This window comes from Populus nigra, chromosome 1 (genome assembly GCF_951802175.1).
Source record: "Populus nigra chromosome 1, ddPopNigr1.1, whole genome shotgun sequence".
NCBI classification, from domain to species: domain Eukaryota; kingdom Viridiplantae; phylum Streptophyta; class Magnoliopsida; order Malpighiales; family Salicaceae; genus Populus; species Populus nigra.
Genome location: NC_084852.1, coordinates 918,515 through 938,008, shown reverse-complemented (window position 1 = coordinate 938,008; position 19,494 = coordinate 918,515). Strand labels below are relative to the sequence as shown.

At 34.3% G+C, this 19,494-nt stretch overlaps 2 protein-coding genes and 1 pseudogene across 2 annotated transcripts; 2 read left to right on the top strand and 1 right to left on the bottom strand.

Annotated features, from left to right (window-relative positions):
* The first annotated feature begins 4,941 nt into the window (after positions 1–4,941).
* Positions 4,942–7,801, top strand: LOC133668625 (tubulin beta chain). Its single transcript, XM_062088582.1, has 3 exons — positions 4,942–5,604; positions 6,348–6,617; positions 6,896–7,801. Exons 1-3 carry the CDS (start codon positions 5,211–5,213, stop codon positions 7,567–7,569), a joined length of 1,338 nt encoding a protein of 445 aa, XP_061944566.1. The 5' UTR covers positions 4,942–5,210; the 3' UTR covers positions 7,570–7,801.
* A 225-nt stretch (positions 7,802–8,026) lies between these two features.
* Positions 8,027–8,761, bottom strand: LOC133668658 (putative germin-like protein 2-2). Its single transcript, XM_062088614.1, has 2 exons — positions 8,644–8,761; positions 8,027–8,544 (listed from the first exon to the last, which is right to left on the bottom strand). Exons 1-2 carry the CDS (start codon positions 8,759–8,761, stop codon positions 8,027–8,029), a joined length of 636 nt encoding a protein of 211 aa, XP_061944598.1.
* Positions 8,762–14,758: 5,997 nt separating this feature from the next.
* On the top strand, positions 14,759–15,341 carry LOC133668666 (putative germin-like protein 2-3; annotated as a pseudogene).
* Positions 15,342–19,494: the final 4,153 nt, after the last annotated feature.

Sequence of the window (19,494 nt, the reverse complement as noted above, 5' to 3'; positions counted from 1 at the left end):
AGAAAAAAAATTAATTTTAAACAAATTAGGTTTGGGAGGATAACCTTCAAAAGTTGAAGCATGAAAACAATACAATGATGGAGTTATAAATCTGAGCATAAGCATCATGAGTGTTGGTAGAGATGATCAATTCAGGAGAAAATGTTTAAGAAAAAGGAATAAAACGCATTCCTCCCTTAGGGCCATGATTGGATTCCATTAAAAAATAAAAACAGATAAAAAATGTTCAGGATTGTGATTACGGTTGTATTTTAAAATATTTTTATATCAAAATAATATATTTTTTTATTTTTAAAAAATTAATTTTAATATTAGTATATTAAAATAATTTAAAAAAAATTAAATAATATTAATTTAAAATAAAATAAATAAATAAAAAATATTTTTAAAACATGAAAATAAACAAACATCCCAAATCTAAAATAATGCAATGAGTACAAAAATTATAAATTATAAATTATGGAACCCAGCATTCTTGGCCATCAATCAATCCAAGCCGCCCCAAAAGGCGAAGATCTAATCCACATTTAACACGGCTAGTTCCAATCAATGGATCCATACTAGGATATTTCCTAAATGGGACCCAAATCCCATTTTGATTATTAGAATCATTGGTGGAAAAATCAACGACGAGAAAGGAAAAAGCGGGAATTTTTTGGATTTTAGAAGGGAAGTGATAGATACATGCCCCCGTTTTATAACGCGGTTGAAATCATGTTATATAAAAATTTATTTTTTTATATATTTTAATATATTGATTTTAAAAATAAGTTAAAAAAATAAAAAATATATTATTTTAATATATTTTAGCATAAAAAATATTTTAAAAAGCAATCATAACTACACTCTCAAAAATAAACATTGTGATATTGGATTTAGTTGGATCGAATTTGATTCTGTAATTATATTTAATTTATTTTTTTATATTTTATAAATTATGAACTTAATTAATTTAATGTTTTTATATTTAAATGAATTTAATATATTAAGTTGGACTAAATTTTTATGTCACGGATTAGACTTATATCATTGTTTTTCACATGTTCACATTTAGAGGCAGACCTCTACCATGTAATGTAGGTACTATAATATCTCCAATATTAGATCTAATTTTTATATTTTATATTACCATTAAATTCTAGTTACTTTCCCTTTCCCTCAAAAAAAAAAAAAACAAACCATTTTTCTTAGGTTAAAAGAAATCTAATAGAAAGCTTACTAGCAAGAATTTTAAAGCCAAAACATTTGTAAACAAAATAAAAATAAATGTTTAATTCACAAATTATCAATATAAAGATAAAAGTAGTATAAAGTATACGAGTTTGGGCCGGTTTGATCGGGTTTTAAAAATCTAAACCAATCACTTGACTTGTAATAAAGATAAAAGGAGGCATTCACTTGTTAAGAGAGAGAAAAGAAAGGGGAAAAATCAAATGATCACCGGTGATAATCCAACCACTGTAAGTTGTCACGTGCTATTCCACATGAAAGAGGATATGGTGGCGCATCTAGAAAAATAGTGAAAATCCAATGTTGCCCACTGAGTGGCATCATGGATGCTACTTAAATAGATCAAACGTTACCCACTTGTTGACGCATGTTAACACGTGCCACCAGCTTTTCTCATGAAAGAAATTCAAAAACAATGTCAAATATCAGAATGCACCCCATGATCTTAGCAATTATACAAAATACTCGTATGAAAATATAAAAATATCCTCAAATGCAAAGTTTTTTATTTAATGTTTTTCAAGGTTAAAGTATAACAAAACACCTCAATCCTCAAGGACTTCAGTTTTTTCCATCAAAAATCAACATGATAATTTCAGTATAACAATCCAGAATAAATGGTGTCTCGAGCTGCAAGGAAACACGCAAAGGATTTTGGAGTTTTTGTTAATAATACAAAAATATGGTTTTTTAAACGCCCCTAGTTTTTGAAAAGTGGAAAAGTATATGGGAAATGCCGAGTAATGGGAGATGGGCACTCCCTCGAGGGAGAATGAGAGAAGGTGGGGAGAGACAAGGCATGCCCCAGTCACTTATGAAGGCAGCCAGCAGCAGTCTAGTGGGGTTTTTCTGATATTATAAAAAGAATACAAAAGACGCAGGCGTGAAACCGAAGTTAAAATGAGAAGCACATGGTATTCATTATGCTTGACTCACTCCCTTCTGCTCCTTCTGCTTGCTTTCTCTGTACTAAAACGTGCTCTTTGAAACTTGTTTCCAGCTCTGGAACATGCTCCTCTACCACTGTTGCTTCTCAAGAAATACAATTATACATGGAATGGTAATGTAACACTGATTCAAATCATATGTTGTTTGCGTTAATCCGAGTTGTTTTAGGTTAGAAAATAGAAATATCATTTGTTTTTTTAAACTAAACGATGGTGGTATATATAAAAAATAAACAAACTCGGTCTTGGATCGGTCTTGAATCAGGCTCTAGATCACGAGCAGGATTTTGTAACTGTTGATCAAAGAAATAAGAGAATCCTGAAACAAATTATTCAAAGCTAGTAATGTTTGAATAAAATCCAGGATTTAATCAGGTTATTTCGTCACCTAAATTAGTGAGATGAAACTCATTGCATGTGCTATAGATACACTGTTTATTGATGATATTTTAGCGCTTCTCTCAAATTTCTTTGAGAAAAGATTGAATCTCACAGCAGTGGTCGGAGCTGACCCGAGATTTTCATCTACCATCCTAAGGCTCTATCGCATAGGCCAGGCCTAGTCCATTGATAAATGCTACCCAACTTATTCTTGTTCATCATCTTTTACCTGGGATTTGGCCCAAATCAGTCATTCTTGAAGAACATTACACAATAATCCAACAGAATCTGTGTATGGGCCATTATAAACTACTAAGCCCAACCAAGCTTTCTGAGCAATATCAGAAAAAGTTCTATCAATGTCCTCACACCATGGCATGAGTTTGCTCATTTGTGATTTGCAGATCCAATGATTTCTTCTCGGTGCTGCCTTACTATGCTCTCTCCAAGCAGCTTGATCTCATGAATTGGTGGGGTTGCCTGGATTCTTCATTGTTTCTCGGTGAGTGATTAATATAAAAGCCTTCGAGATTGAGATTGAAGCATGGAAAGCTTGAGAAAGTGAGAAGTAAGGAGGTATGGCCTCATTGGCTAGTGACCACATTTGTGACAAGTGAGAGATTAGAGTGTGGATTTATCTTTCCCATAAAAAGAAAGGACAAGGAAATAAATTGTGGGAACTTTGTCAATTCACTTATATATATATATATATATATATATATATATATATATATATATATATATTAGTTTACTTCATTGCTTAGAGTTTATGTTTGCCCACTCACAATATTTATTTTTTCATTTGCCTTATAGATTACAGAGGAAACTGTGGGAATTGTATGCTATATATATCATTATTTTAAAACCTGAGGAGTTGACATGGGGTAGAGTTGATATCACAAATAAATAAAAGGTTTGATTCGATGACCAAAATAAAATAAAAAAATAAAAAAGATAAAAATGATGTTATTTTAACCAAAAAAAAACCCTAAAAACAAATGAGTTAATTGTTCATAGTTGGGTTAGTTGATCTGCATCGTTTGGGAACGCGGTGTAAACCGCGTTCTGAAAAAAAAATTAAATTTGTTTTGCTAAAAATTAATTTTTTTTATATGTTTTGAATCGTTTTTATACGTTGATCTCAAAAATTATTTTTTAAAAATAAAAAAACATCATTTTGATGCATTTCGGCACAAAAAACATTTTGAAAAACAACCGCAACCACACTCCCAAACAGGCAGCCGTGTTTAAAATAACAGTTGTTTTTTAGAATGTTTTTTACTTGAAAATACATTAAAATAAGATGTATTTTTTTAAAAATTTATTTTTGATTTCAACACATCAAAATTAAAAAATATAAAAGAAATTAAAAAAAATAAAATTTAACAAAACACTGATTAAAACTCCCCAAAACACCTCCCAAGTAACTAATATATATGCCCCGATATATACCGGTTCAAATTTGAAAACATAGCTGGTGTGTTTGAGGTACAGAAGACTAACATTTAAAGATGATAACTCGAAAGTACAAATGAGATTTATTATGTAAACAAAAAGAAGTACAAATGGGATTCAAATGCCAACATTCACTTTAAAAAGATTCTCTTTGTAACAAATCATTATTTTCACATGTTAATAAAGGCTGATTTTTTATTTGATTTGATTTTTATAAAAAAAATAATTAAGTTGATTTTTTTTAAATTGAAACCAAATCGAAACCGTTTAGTTTCGATTTGTTTTTTGGATAAAAATCGGTTCAAACCGGTTTAACTCGGGTTTGGCTTGGTTTTTTCTGGTATGGCTCGGTTTTTTCGGTTTGGCTCGGTTTTTTCTCGATTTGGCTTGGTTTTTTTCCCGATTTTTTTTGGTTTGGGTTCTGTTTTTTCGGTTTTAGGCTTATAAAACCGGATCAAACCGGTTGGTTTTTTTTAAATTTTAATCGGTTTTTTTTATAATTTGGTTTTTTCGGTTATTTTTTTTCCGGTTTTCTAGGTTTAATCGGTTTTTCGGTTTTTTCTCACCCCTACATGTTACCTCCTAAAAAAACAAAAAAAAAAAACCCATGATTTTCACATACTAACAGTCAAAACATAAATCTCAAAAACAATACTCTTATTGTAATATTCATGGGGAAGTTTAGTATTTTAATATTTATTAAACTTTTAATTTCAAATTTTAATCTAATTATCATAAATCAGCTATGTATATATATCATGAATCATTCATTTATAAATCTTGAAATTGAAAATTCTAAGTACTACAACAATCAATCAATCAAATTAACAAACCTTGTCTTAAAAAAACATCCTCCATTAAAATAAAGATTAAAGACAACATTATCCAAAATAGTTGATGCCATGATATGTCTAGACTTCTAAAGGGATAAACTTGGAAGACAAAACCCCCCAAACATCAAGAGATTCCTTCCATTTACAACTCACTTACAACAAAAAAACAATGGATTTTTTTTCTTCAAAAGGTTCTCGAAAAAGCAACCACTAAAATCAACCCAAAGGCAAAGACACAACGAACCCTCCTTTATATCCTCCTTTCCCATTCCTTCCTCCTCAATCCCCTCTCCCCTTAAGATCCACCAAGAACACCAAAACCCCATTTCTGAAACCTGAAAAAGGTCCAAACTTTGGTGCCAAAATGAGAGAAATTCTTCACATTCAAGGAGGTCAATGTGGGAACCAAATTGGGGCCAAGTTTTGGGAGGTGATCTGTGATGAACATGGGATTGATCAAACAGGGAAATACAGTGGAGACTCGGATCTTCAATTGGAGAGAATCAATGTGTATTACAATGAAGCAAGTGGTGGAAGATATGTTCCACGTGCTGTTCTTATGGATCTTGAACCTGGTACTATGGATTCACTCAGATCTGGTCCTTATGGACAGATTTTTAGGCCTGATAACTTTGTTTTTGGCCAATCTGGTGCTGGTAATAACTGGGCTAAAGGGCATTATACTGAAGGAGCTGAATTGATTGACTCTGTTCTTGATGTTGTCAGGAAAGAAGCTGAGAATTGTGATTGCTTGCAAGGTAAATTGTTTTAAAGATTTCCTTGTTCGGTGTTTTTGTGATGTTTTGAATAACAGGTTTTCTTTCTTTTGATTGGATCTTCATGGGTTTTGATTGTTTTGTGAGAACGTTGACGGGTTTGATTGGATCTGACGTTCGATTCAGGTTTATAGAGGTTTTTCTTGGTTTGCGAAATTTGCTGTTGATATTTTATTAAATGAAAATGGGGGGCATTTCTTTATCATCATGTTTAGTTTTCCTGGGAAATTTGCTGGATCTTTAATCATACTTGGATTGGATATTTAGGGGTAAATTTTTGATGCTTTATGCTGGTGCCTCCATGTCTTTTGTGCTTTCGTGGTTTTCAATGGCTTTTAAGTTGTAATGCTGGACCGAATCCTGTTTTCTGCTTCAGCTGACTGCTCCATATGCTATGCTAGTTCTGAATTTTTTCAGCTGGAAACTTGTGTTTTCGATTCACTTCTGAGAACAGATAACGAGAAAATTATCTTCCTGTACGTGAAGTAGCTCAAATGTTCTTTATATACTCAAGTGTGGTTTGACGCTTTCAGTTGCAAGTTTAGTTTCTGTCTTTTTCATGATTGTGGTTTTTGCTAGCAATTTTTCGCGTTCCTCTTAATGTATGGTCATTTAATTGCTGAGCTATTATTGTTATTAGGTTTCGAACTGTCCTTGCTTATTGATGCTACAGTTTTAGTCTTCCTGCCTGTTTCAAGCTTCATTTAATAAATTTGGTGGAACAGGATTTCAAGTTTGCCATTCTTTGGGTGGAGGCACTGGTTCTGGCATGGGAACTCTTCTTATCTCTAAAATCCGGGAGGAGTATCCTGACCGCATGATGTTGACATTTTCTGTTTTCCCTTCTCCTAAGGTATCTGACACTGTTGTTGAGCCATACAACGCCACCCTTTCCGTCCACCAGCTCGTGGAAAATGCTGATGAATGTATGGTTTTGGACAATGAAGCCTTGTATGACATCTGCTTCCGCACTCTCAAGCTCGCTACCCCCACTTGTAAGTTAATTGAAAATGCTCTCCTTGAACTGAAAAACATAATATAAAGATGTTAAATCTGGTATTAATTAAAGGAACCATTTAGCTTTTCCTCCCTAAAAATTGAAAATGAATATTGAGAAGGGCAACAATAATAAAATGCTTAGTTCTAAGTTGGCTGCTCCCTAGTCGTTCTCATTGGTGGTTGCCAAAAAATTAACCGCCTGTGACTTAGTTCTAATAATTTGAAGCAACATGATCTGACTCTGGTACCATGTTTTTGTTTTTCCATGTACCAGTTGGTGATCTTAACCACCTCATTTCTGCTACCATGAGTGGTGTCACATGCTGCCTTCGCTTCCCTGGACAGCTGAACTCTGACCTCCGAAAGCTTGCAGTTAACCTTATCCCATTCCCTCGCCTTCATTTCTTCATGGTCGGATTTGCACCCTTGACATCAAGAGGATCACAGCAATACCGTTCTCTGACTGTGCCTGAACTAACCCAGCAAATGTGGGATGCCAAGAACATGATGTGTGCTGCCGACCCACGTCATGGCCGCTACCTAACTGCTTCAGCCATGTTCCGTGGTAAGATGAGCACGAAAGAGGTTGATGAACAAATGATAAATGTCCAGAACAAGAACTCTTCATACTTCGTTGAATGGATCCCCAACAACGTTAAGTCCAGTGTCTGTGACATCCCACCTAGAGGTCTTAAGATGGCATCCACTTTCATTGGCAATTCAACTTCAATCCAGGAGATGTTCAGGCGTGTCAGTGAGCAATTCACAGCTATGTTCAGGCGGAAAGCTTTCTTGCACTGGTACACTGGTGAGGGTATGGATGAGATGGAATTTACCGAGGCTGAGAGTAACATGAATGATCTGGTAGCTGAGTACCAGCAATACCAGGATGCAACTGCTGATGACGAGGAGTACGAGGAGGAGGAAGAAGAGGAAATTGGTGCTTAAAATTCTTGTCGGCATGTCTGAAGTTTGTATTTTATTTGCTCTATTTAAGTGAGTGATTATGTTTCTGTTGTTGGGGGGTCAAATTAGATTGACCTGTTGATGTGAATGAGTTGTGGGTCCTTGTATTGTTTTGGAGAATGGTTTTTGGTGACTGCTTTTGTTTTTAATCTTGATCGATGAATGATTGTATGTAGTAGATGAATGTTGGGTAATACTAATCTAGCTTAGTCCATTTTTTTATAATGTAAAAAAGAAGCAGCCTGGGTAACAATTCAAGCAAATCCAAGTTAACTTCACTACATGATTGAGATGTTAAATTGAAATAATCCGTAAAAAAAACAAAAAGAAATTCCAAAGTTTAAGGTCTAATATCTGAAAAAAATAAAGCATGAAAAAATAAAATTCCAAAAATATAACGTTGAACAGCTACAAAGCCAATCGAATACAAGCGTTTTAATCATGGTCGAAGTTTGCGAATTACAGATTCGTCCACCTGGAAAGCCTTGGCCAGAATATCATCAGGAATGGGTGGATTGGTTGCAAACAAATCACCAACTCGAATGAAACCTGGGCTCTGACTGGTAAAAGCAGCAATAGTAGCAGTAGGTCCATTGCCTACATTAAACGTAAAGTGAACTAGTCCAATGGGAAAGACAAACACATCACCCTTTTGAAGCACCTTCCAAACGAGCCTGTTTTCCGGGTTTGAGGTTACAAATCCAGCAATTAAGCTGCCTTCTAAGACGGTTGTAATTTCAGTTGCCCGAGGGTGTGTGTGGAGGGTTGATGTTCCTTCCGGCGCATAGTCTCCGCGACCCAATGCGAGCCCAAGAGTATTCAGTCCAGGTATTTGGGCAATAGTGACTGTGAATCCAATGGGATTTGATGTGTTGCCAGGCACACGGAGTTCACTGGAGAAGAAATGGTTTGCATTTACCAGCTTCGGATCCATACAAGGTAGGCCATTAACTCTTACTGCAGTAGTCATAAAACATGGAATTGGTCAAGCGAAAACAACAAGTACCTCTACTAATTACTTTGTTAGAAAAATTAACAATCTGATTAGATCCCAACCTGAGCTAGTAGGATCGGCAACGCAAAAATCTTGCAATGGACTAGGATCGGAGGCAGTGGCCGAGGCGCAAATGATGGCTAGAAGACTTGCAATAACCAACAAAATGTGGCTAGCCATATCAATTGCTTGAGGTAATAGCAAGATATTGATGAACTGCAGTACTGACGAAGTGCATGTATACATGCAGGAACTCTTATATATAGTGATGGATGAACAGTCAAGAACTGGCCTCCGAAGGAATTTGTGCCGTCCAATGCCTGCATCTGTTGTAAAAAGAGTGTAGCATGGTTAATATGAAGATGCCAGTACGTGACTCTCACAGTCCGAGTCACATCATCCCTGCTGGCGAGGCCAGTAAACTATTGATGCAAAGTAAAGATGCTTAAAGAAACTGGAGAGAGAGTTTGAAGAGTCTTTGATTTTGTTTTTCTGCTCTTTGTTTGTATGCATACAAGGTGTCACGGGGTAATTTTTCGCTTCGCGAATAAACCTGTGCGGTAGTCTAGTCCCTCACTAGACTCGGCCTTCCCTCGCCAATGCCACTCGTGTTTGCCTAGCAACTAAGTGTTTCCCTCACTCAAGAGGTTTCCTACACTTTCTCTCGTTACGTAGACAAGTGGAATACATAAGTAGATTGCACAACACAAAGCACACCGAGAATACAAGAAGAACCCTTAACCTTTATTTATCTCATCAATAAAGGATTACACAATGTGTGTTATGCACAGAATTCGCATGCTACACAGCCAATCTTACACACGTTATTTCCTCTCTATGCATTCTATCTACAACTAAGAGCATCAACAACTATTTATAGCCAAGTATGTGAGCTGCAAGGCACACCCATGATCCTATTTTTCAAGACATAGTGAGACACTTTCTCCCCCATGATCTCCATGATCTTAGTGGTCTATTTTCCAGCAAGTAGTGGACAGTTACTACCCATGATCCCATGATCTAGTAGCTTGTAGAGCAATCCTCTGATCAACCCCCACGTTCTGCTCCATGATCCTATGATCTAGGAAAACCATGACTGCCACTAACCCACGTTCTGCATGCCCACATGGCAGCCCCATCTGCCAGCTTTTGCTGCGTCAGCTGTTGAGTCACTCGTATGCCTTGGACAGTCCTTCGTCCAAGTTTCAGATCGTGCCAAGTCGAACCCATGACTTGCACAAGCCATTGCGCGCTGTTGAATTCACATCTGCATGCAGGCTGCTAATGTCTGCGCTGCCGAATTCGCATCTGCGTGAAGACTGCCAATGTCTTCGCTGCCAAATTCCTCGACAGCCCCTATTCTCGTCAGCCTATCCTCTTGACGAGTTTTCCTGCCTGGCCTGGACATTCCAGCATCCAGTCCATGTTCGTCAACAATCTGCGCTGCCGATTTCCCTTTGACGAACCTACAGCCGCACAAATCTGCATTGCGATTTATCCCATTGTTGGCATGGCTGCCAGCACCCTTAGACATTATTTTGGACAGCCTGCCGAAGTGTGCACCTCGTGCACATTCGACACTGTTACACAAGATGTCTTTAAATAGACTTTTAGTTTAACAAAGATACAAAAGAATTGCAACAAATATCCTATTTGTTTGCATGTATAGTACATGATATACATTTAAAATTGAAAACTTGTTATCTTTATCTCCTCTATTTCAAAAGTCTGCTGAATTTGTAAAGGTCTCATTGACCTATTCTTCTACATGCCCCCTTAGTCTAAAAGGTAAGGAATGAACATTGAAACTATCACGCATGAGAGGAAACCGAGTAGAAGAAATTGGCTTCGTAAGTGCATTTGCATACCGATCCTTACTAGAAACAAATTGAACATGAGGTTGACCATGTAGAACTTGATCATGAACATAGTGAAAGTCAATTTCAATATGTTTTGTGTGAGCATGAAATAAAGGATTGTTGGTCAAGTAAGTAGCTCCTATTGTCACATCAGAGAATTGGAGAATATACAAGCTGAATATGAAGATCAGTTAGCAAGGATTTTATCCACTGAATTTCTACAGTAGCATTTTCAAGAGCCTTATATTCAGCTTCAATACTACTTCGAGCAACAGTCTGCTGTTGTTTGCAACCCATGAAACTAAATTTTAGCCTAGATAGACACAATATGCACCAACTGATTGTCTGTAATCATGATTAGATGCCCAATCTGCATCACTGAATGTATGAAGTTTAAGAGCAGTAGTGGGTTGAATCAATAACACATGAGAAATTATGTTTTTCAATAGTATGGTTCAAGTGGGAGATGCATATATTTGCTAACCTTATAAACTACAAATGCAACATCAAGAAGGAAAGGTATTGCAGTCCTCCAATTATGCTGCGATACATATAAGGGTCATGAAAAGGTATTCCATCAGATTTTGTTAATGATTGTGAGGTGGACATGGGAGTTAGGCACGACTTTGCTTTATCCATATTGCTGAGGATAAGGAGATCTAGAATGTAATGTCGTTGCGATAAATACAAGCCATTAATGCTTCAATGCCCAAGAAGAAGCTCAATTCACCAATGTCTTTCACTGCAAATTTAGTTTGTAGCAAGCTAATTACACGGTTAATGGCATGAATGTTAGCATTAGCTAGAATTATGTCATCGACATAAATGAGAAAGTTATTAAGTGTTGAGCCTTGGTGATAAACATATAGGGAATGATCTGCCTGACTGCTTACAAAGCCAATAGCTTATAACTGATCAGTCAACTGAGAGAACCATGCTCGTGGTGCCTGATAAAGACCGTAGAGAGACTATCTAATTGGTGTTCTACAACATTTTAAAAACATATAAAGCATTAGATTTGAGTTTCAAGGGAAAGAGCCATAAATATTTAGTAACGTGTACTAGTGGTAGATAAAACATGAGTCACCCCCCAAACATTTGAGTATATTAATTCCAATAGTTTCAAAATAGAAACATGAACATGTTTAAAGGGCATAACATGGCTCTTAGCCAACTGACATTCAGAATAGACAGAAGAATTTTTATGTTGATGAGCTAGTGAAATAGCTTTATTGATGACTGGAAGAGAAGCATGACCTAGGTGGCAGTGCCAAATATTGGCAGACATATGAATACGCGATAAATCTTGAGGTTGAAGATGAGCAAGAGATGTTGAGAAGTTGTAAAGACCATTACTGAGTGGACCTCAATGCATGATGTTCCCCAAGTAATCCTTCACAGGGAAGAAAAAAGCATGAAATTGGAAGAAAATATTATTGTCTAGAAATAAATGATGAACAAAAAGAAGAATTTTTTGAATTTCAAGGACAAATAGAATTTGATTAAACACAAAGGACTTTGAAGGAGAAGATAAAATGGAAGTTCCACTTTGTATGATTTTTAGACTTGTACTATTAGCCACCTGAATATGATATTGACTATCGTTGTTTTCATTTGGCAAATGAATATTGTTCACATTGTTAGTTAGATGATGGGTAGCTCCAATATCGGGATGCCACTCATTATCAGTAGGGTGGTAGTGTGTAGCAACCATGGCTTGAGGTTGATTCTTAGGAGAGTGTGTGGATCATGATAAGAAAGATTAAAACGGTGATAGCACTGTCGAGCAGAATAACCTGGTTTGAAACATAACTGACATGTAATCGAGTTTGATGGACCATGATTATGGGAATTAAAACAAGGACGACGCCCTCTGCCACGATAGAATTCATGACTACGATTAGAGTGATGAAACTTAGCAGTCATGTGAGAAGAGGACATGTATGGTTGCAAAGGATGCATGGTAGCCACGTTTACTAAAGCAGTAGCTTGAAGGGGTTGATTATTGTGATTAATTCTGGACTCACATATGAGAAGAAGTGGGTAAAGTTCCTCTAGAGTGACAAGATCAGAATGAGAGGTAATTATGGAAGCCAAGGAATCATACTCCTGTCCAAGTCCCATGAGCACATAAGTGATTATATCATTAGCTATGAGTGGTTGTCCAACAAGAGCAAGTTCATCAGCCATTTGTTTGATGGAGAGAAAATACACATTAGCAGATAGAGCACCTTTCCGAACATTTTCCAGTTAAGTGTGAATTCAGATAGTCTTTGCACGTGAAATTGAGGAAAATGTTCGCTTTAATACAAGCCAGACCTCGTGAGATGTTGTATAAGACATGATTTGAGTGAAAACATCTTCAGTGAGTAAGGCATTGATGGCGGCAAGGATTAGAGAATCTTGATGAAGCCATTGAATATAGTGAGGATTGAGAATTTTGATACGAGCACCTGTGCTGGGATGAAGAGCATTAATTTTTTAAGGTGAGATTAGGATTGTGCTATCAATGTAACCAAAGACACCATGACCTCTGAAATATGGTAGGGTCTGAGCTTTTCAAACAAGATAGTTAAAGGAGTTGAGTTTGATGCTAATAGTGAATGAGAAATTGGAGATGGACGGGATAATGAAGAGAGGATCAATAGAATTATTTGAGGTGGAAGATGAGGAAGTCATTATGGATCAATAGTAAATAGACGTTGGTCTTTTTAGAAGCTCTTATACCATAAAGAAGCTTAAAGAAACTGAAGAGAGAGTTTAAAGAGTCTTTGATTTTGTTTTTCTGCTTTTTGTTTATATACATATAAGATGTCTTTAAATAAACTTTTAGTTTAATAGAGGTAGAATAAAATTGCAACAAACATCTTATTTGTTTACCTGTACATGATATATATTTGAAATTGAAAACTTGTTATCTTTATTGAATATGAAAATGTCTTATTGACCTGTTGTTCTATACAAAGGAATAGGCAGAGTGATTAAACCATTCCATCATCGAAAGTGTTCGAAAAATTACGATATGAGTTTTTACTCATTCTTGACTTAATTTCATCTCAAATCACCTCAATTTTTTTTATGAATCTTAATAAATTTATTTTTAATTCAAAATACCATCTAATCACTCTAAAAATATAAAAATAAATAATTAAAAAAAATCATTTGAACCTCGATCTATATTTTCTGGCATGGTCAAAAGATAATATTACCTTCATTGAACTTTTCTTTCAAAAAAAAAAATTCATTGACACAAGAATTAGTTTTCTTATGACCGAAATCATTCCCCCCTCAATATTCTTTGATGATTTTCTTTCTACTCTCTTAACATTTAGGGATTGCAACGTGAAAAAACTAAGTATGAGACCAAAATATAAAAAGCTAAAACAAAAGGAGCAAACAATAGATAAACTTGAGGGATCAAATTGAAAGTTCTTACCTTTTTATGTAAGATTTGGTCATGTTTTTTTAATTTTTTTTTTTATCCTATAACCTAAAATTTTATTTGGTAACATTAATTTAATGTCAAGATATTCTCTTACACTTCACAAATGTAAAAGCATGGGAAGTATAAAAAAAATTAAAACATAAAACAATTATAATATATAACTTGAAAAGATAAAAAATTATATAATAATCAAATTAAAAAAATAACACTGTTTTGTTATTATAATTAAAAATAATATATTCTTAAGCCCAATGTTTATATTATATATAGCCAAATAACTTTTTCTTATATTGAAATTAGCCCCAAAACACGGCAAGCGAATTTTTTTTTTTTTTTACATCGGATTGTGTTTTGGGGCTAATATATATATATATATATATATATATATATATATATATATATATATATATATGTTAAACAATCAGACCATATCAAACCATACTTGGATTCCAGACAACAATCTAAGTGTAAGATAAGGACTCCAAGCAATTAAAAGGCAGCCTTCACAGAAGCAGAAAAAAATATTCAGCTTCGTAGGTTGATGAAGTCTACAAATAGTTTTTCCTAGATTATATTAACATTACCCAACAGAGACTGAGCATAAGAGGCAACACATGAGAAGACATCAGAATTTGGACTGATATGTATAATGCATTTGATTGGATTCACTTACAAGCATCTTCATACAACCAAGACTCTTGGATTGAACATGCTAGACTCTTTCAACAACAGATACAGGCATTGGACGGCAGCAAATTCCTTTGAAGTCTGGACTGTTGATCCATCACTATATATAAGAGTTCTTGCACCTGTATATATACTTCGTTAGTACTGCAGTTTATCAATCACTTCCTAGCACCTCAAACAGTTGATATGGCTAGCCACATTTTGTTGGTTATTGCAAGTTTTCTAGCCATCATTTGTGCCTTGCCCACAGCCTCCGATCCTAGTCCATTGCAAGATTCTTGCGTTGCCGATCCTACTAGCTCAGGTTGCATGTTTTATGATGATAGCAGTAAGAATTAATGGCCTACCTTGTATGGATCGGAGCTGGTAAATGCCACCCATTTCTTCTTCAGTGGATTCCATGTACCTGCCAACACATCAAATCCCATTGGATTCTTGGGCTCGCATTGGTTCACGGGGACTTTGCACCAGGAGGTATAGGCACACCCCCTCGGCAACTGAAATTTCTACCGTCTTAGAAGGCAGCTTGCTTGCTGGCTTTGTAACCTAAAACAGGCTCGTTTGGAAGGTGCATGCTTCAAAAGGGTGATGTGTTTGGGGACTTGTTCACTTTTTGTTTCTGTAATTGTTTCTTTTAGCAGCCAGAGTCCAGGTCTCATCCCTATTTCTGATTTATTTGCAACCAATCCATCCAATATTCCTGATGATATTCTGGCCAAGGCTTTTCCAGCAGGTTGACGAATCTGTAATCCGCAAACTTCGACCATGATTACATCTGTATCAATATAAGTGATAAATCAAAATGTTAAAACTAATTCTAAGACAATGATTTTTTTTTTTAGAGTTTAGAATCCAATCAAATGTTATGTAAAAATAAAACTAGAATGTATTATAATTAATGCACTCTAAATATAATTGTTAAGGAAAAGTCACTAAAATAGTAAATAAAAGTTTGAATATATACTCCTTATTGAAAAATCACCAATAAGTTTACTGTTAATTAATGAACAAAATACTATAAAGTTTTATTATATTTTATCAATTTTTAGTTTATATTTAATATTTCAAAAAATAATTTTTAATTTGTACATATATCTAATTATTAGTTTTGTTTCTTGTTGGGCTACGTTTATTGAGGCTTGCCACCTTGTATTCGGGGTTTTTTTAGAACTCCATAACCCATACTATGTAACTATTTATTTTTATTTTAGAAGTTCTAACTACGAAGTTCTGATAAGTGGCTTCCTACTAAATTTCTTCAACATAATAAAAAGAGTTTATTTCTTTGCGGAAGGAAAGAATGGAGATAACTAAAATTTAATGGCAGTGAAGATATAAAAATTAGATTTAATATTGGGTGTGTCATGTCTGGTTCCAAAAAAAATTAGCAATATAAACTCAATTTGTGGATATCTATAATATCTATAAAATTCTTTTAACCCAACTTAATATATTTAACTTGCTCAAATAAAAAAAATAAATTGAAAATACAATTTGTAAAATATCATAAATTAAATTGATTACAATTATAAATCCAAACTTGATTCCACTATATGTCTATATCCATAAACATGTCTAATTTCTTTGGTGAATAAAAAGTGCTCATGATAAAACAAGTATAATATGGAAAGTTAATAATGCTAACTAATTGTTACGACCCGAAAACCGAGTCTATGATCAACAACGTAAGAGTGATGTCATAAGGACACCATACCTACACTAAGTTTTATTATTACATTGTCAAAATCCAAACTTAATTTAAACATAGTTGATTAGTACTTAAAAATGTATTTTTATCAAGGTTTTATATCATTATTTTGCACTTGAAGTATCAATAACTCTTTAACTAGAGCATGTTTTATAATAACATGTTTAATAATATAAGATACCTTTAATTTATGGTAAATATTCATCTTAAATGCAAGCCTTTCACATAAATCAAATGATTGATTGATGAGTTCAACTACTAAAATTGAGAAGACAAAGAGAGGGTTAAACTTAGAAAAGAGATGCTGGTTCAGTCCAAACTAGAACACTGTTCAGTCATTGGGTCATATCTGGAGCTGTAGATCTTAGATTTCAATTTGGTTTATATGGCTAGAAAGCTAAGACATAGGTCTAAAAAATTCATGGGAGTCCAAGACTCAATTCGGCTATTTGGAAGTCCAAATCTTAGCAACAACGGAGAAGTCAGAATCTGTCCTGCAGCCCAGACACTATTCAGTGTTTAGCCCATATCTCGAGTTCTAGAAGTCCAAATGCACTGATTCATTTTTTGTTGGAAAGCTGAGATAATTTTCTAGAACTTTCATGACAATCTGTTCAAATTCTGACGTTAGAAATGACATTTTGTTCAGACAAGAAGATAAGGATTGTCACCAAGTCAAGATGTGGCTACCCATTCAACAATTAGTCATCAAATCAATAGTTTCAAATTTTGGCCTATAAAAGGAGGCATTTGCCATGCATTTAGGCATCTTGGTTTTTAGATCAAGAGCATGTTCTTGCTCTCTCTTTATATTTTTGTAATGCTTAAGTTTTGTTTATATTAATCTTTTGTTATGCTTTTCATTTCCTTTCCTTTACTCAGTTAACTTATATCTTATTTATGTTCTTATCTTGTTTATTTATGTTTCTCTCTTTCATTATGTTTAGCTAAGTTTATTATGTCAAGGTGAAAAGGTTACACTATTGGTGTAAGAATAAGTATAGTATAAACTCAATATAGACTTTAATGTTTGATACTAACATGTTTTGTATTTGTTATCTTGTTCACTTTTAATACTTTGCTTGTTAAATGGTTAATCTAGATTTATGTTGTATAACCCTTGGTACAACAAATACTTGGCACTTTCATAACCCAACTGACACGACCAAAAGATTGATGTCTTCTCCCAAGTGTAGGAGTGTCGAAGTAATAAATAACCCGGTAAGACCGGGGTCGAATCACAGAGAGGTTAATTGTATAAATTATAAATAACAATGCAACAACAACAACAACAACAATAAAAACAATAATAATAATAATAGTAATAATAATAATAATAATAATACTCAGTACGTGGCGTTGTTATACCTGAGAATGATCTAAAAGATCGGGTCACAGGTTTCCAGCCTATATACTGATTTTATAAAAAGATCAAAGAGATATATTATATAATATAAACAGATTTCTGATGCGAATGAACAAGGCAAGACCAACAATGTCAGGATCCTTGATCAAACACAGAGCATACTTAACGTACATAACATATAACAAGAATGTAAATAATAATAATAATAATAATAATAGTAATAATAATAAAAAGAAGAAGAGGAAGAAATTAATGAGAACTTTGAGATGGAAGATTAATGTAAGGATTAAACAATGATAAAAACAAATGTCAAGGTTAGAGGATTCACTAATGGTATTTCAAATAAATATAATATAAACTCTTTTTATTACTCAACTAGAAACCACACACAAAGGAGGTTCTAATCGGATGATTTATCATTAATGGCTCATTATAAAGTATTAACATGATCATATTAATTATCTTGTCTAAGTAACACCATACTTATAAATATCATCAGGCATTCATGTTGCTAGCTTATGTTAACAACAAATCAAGTTCCTATCATAACAACGATGTCAGCCGAAAACTATGAAGGATCAAGCATTCGATGTACCATGTGTTATACAACATAAATCTAGATTAACCATTTAACAAGCAAGGTATTAAGAATTAGTAAGATAAAAAGATAAGACATGCTAATAACAATTTATCTTGGATATAAACATTAAAGTCCATGTTGAGTTTATATTATACCTATTCTAACACCATTAGTAAAACCTTTTCACCTTGACATAATTAACTTAGCTAAACATAATGAAGAAGAAAAACATAAATAAACAAGATAAGAACATGATTATGATATAAGTTAACTAAGTATATGAAAGGAAATTAAAAAAAAGCATAAACAAGAGATTAATATAACATGAAAGAAAACTTGAACATTACAAAGATGTAAAGAGAGAAAGCAAGAAGATGATTTTGATCTGAAAAATAATATGACTAAATACATGGCAAATGCCTCCTTTTATAGGCTAAGATTCAGAACTATTGATTGGTAGGCAACCATTGATTTGGTGGCTGGTTTTTGACATTGTTGGCTGATTTTTGATATTGTTGGCTGCTGGTTCTTGATATTGTTGGCAGATTTTTGATATTGTTGGCTGATTTTTGATATTGTTGGCTGGCCAAAACGTCATTGCTAACATCAGAATTTGAGCCCTTTGTTTCATGAAAGCTGTGGGAAATTGTCTCAGCTTTCCAGCAAAAAAAACCAGAGCTCATTTGGACTTCTAGAACTCAAGATATGAGCTGAAAACCGAACAGTGTTTGAGCTGCAGGACAGGTTCCGACTTCTCCGTTGTTGCTAAGATTTGAACTTGAAAACGACAGAATTGAGTCTTATCTCATTGGACTTCTAGATAGGTCTATGTCTTATCTTTCCATCCATATAAAGTGGACTTAAATCCGAGTTCTACAACTCCAGTTATGATCAAATAACCGAATGGTGCTCCAGTTTGGAATTGAACCAGCATCTCTTCTCCTAGCCTAGTCCTCCTTTTGTCTCTTCACTTTTAATAGTTAATCTTATCAATAAATCCTTTGAATTGTGAGATATACCTGCATTCAAAACAAACATTTACCATAAATTAAAGATATATTATATTATTAGACTTGTTATTATAAAACATGCTTTAGTTAGGGAATTTAACGATACTTTAGTGCAATACGATGATATAAAGCCTTAATGAGAATGCACTTTTAAGTACTAATCACACCCCCCAACCAGCTTATTACTAGTCCCTAGTAATCAAAGCGTTAAAATACAAAAACAATTTGCAAGTTCCACAAAGCAAGGTATTCATCATT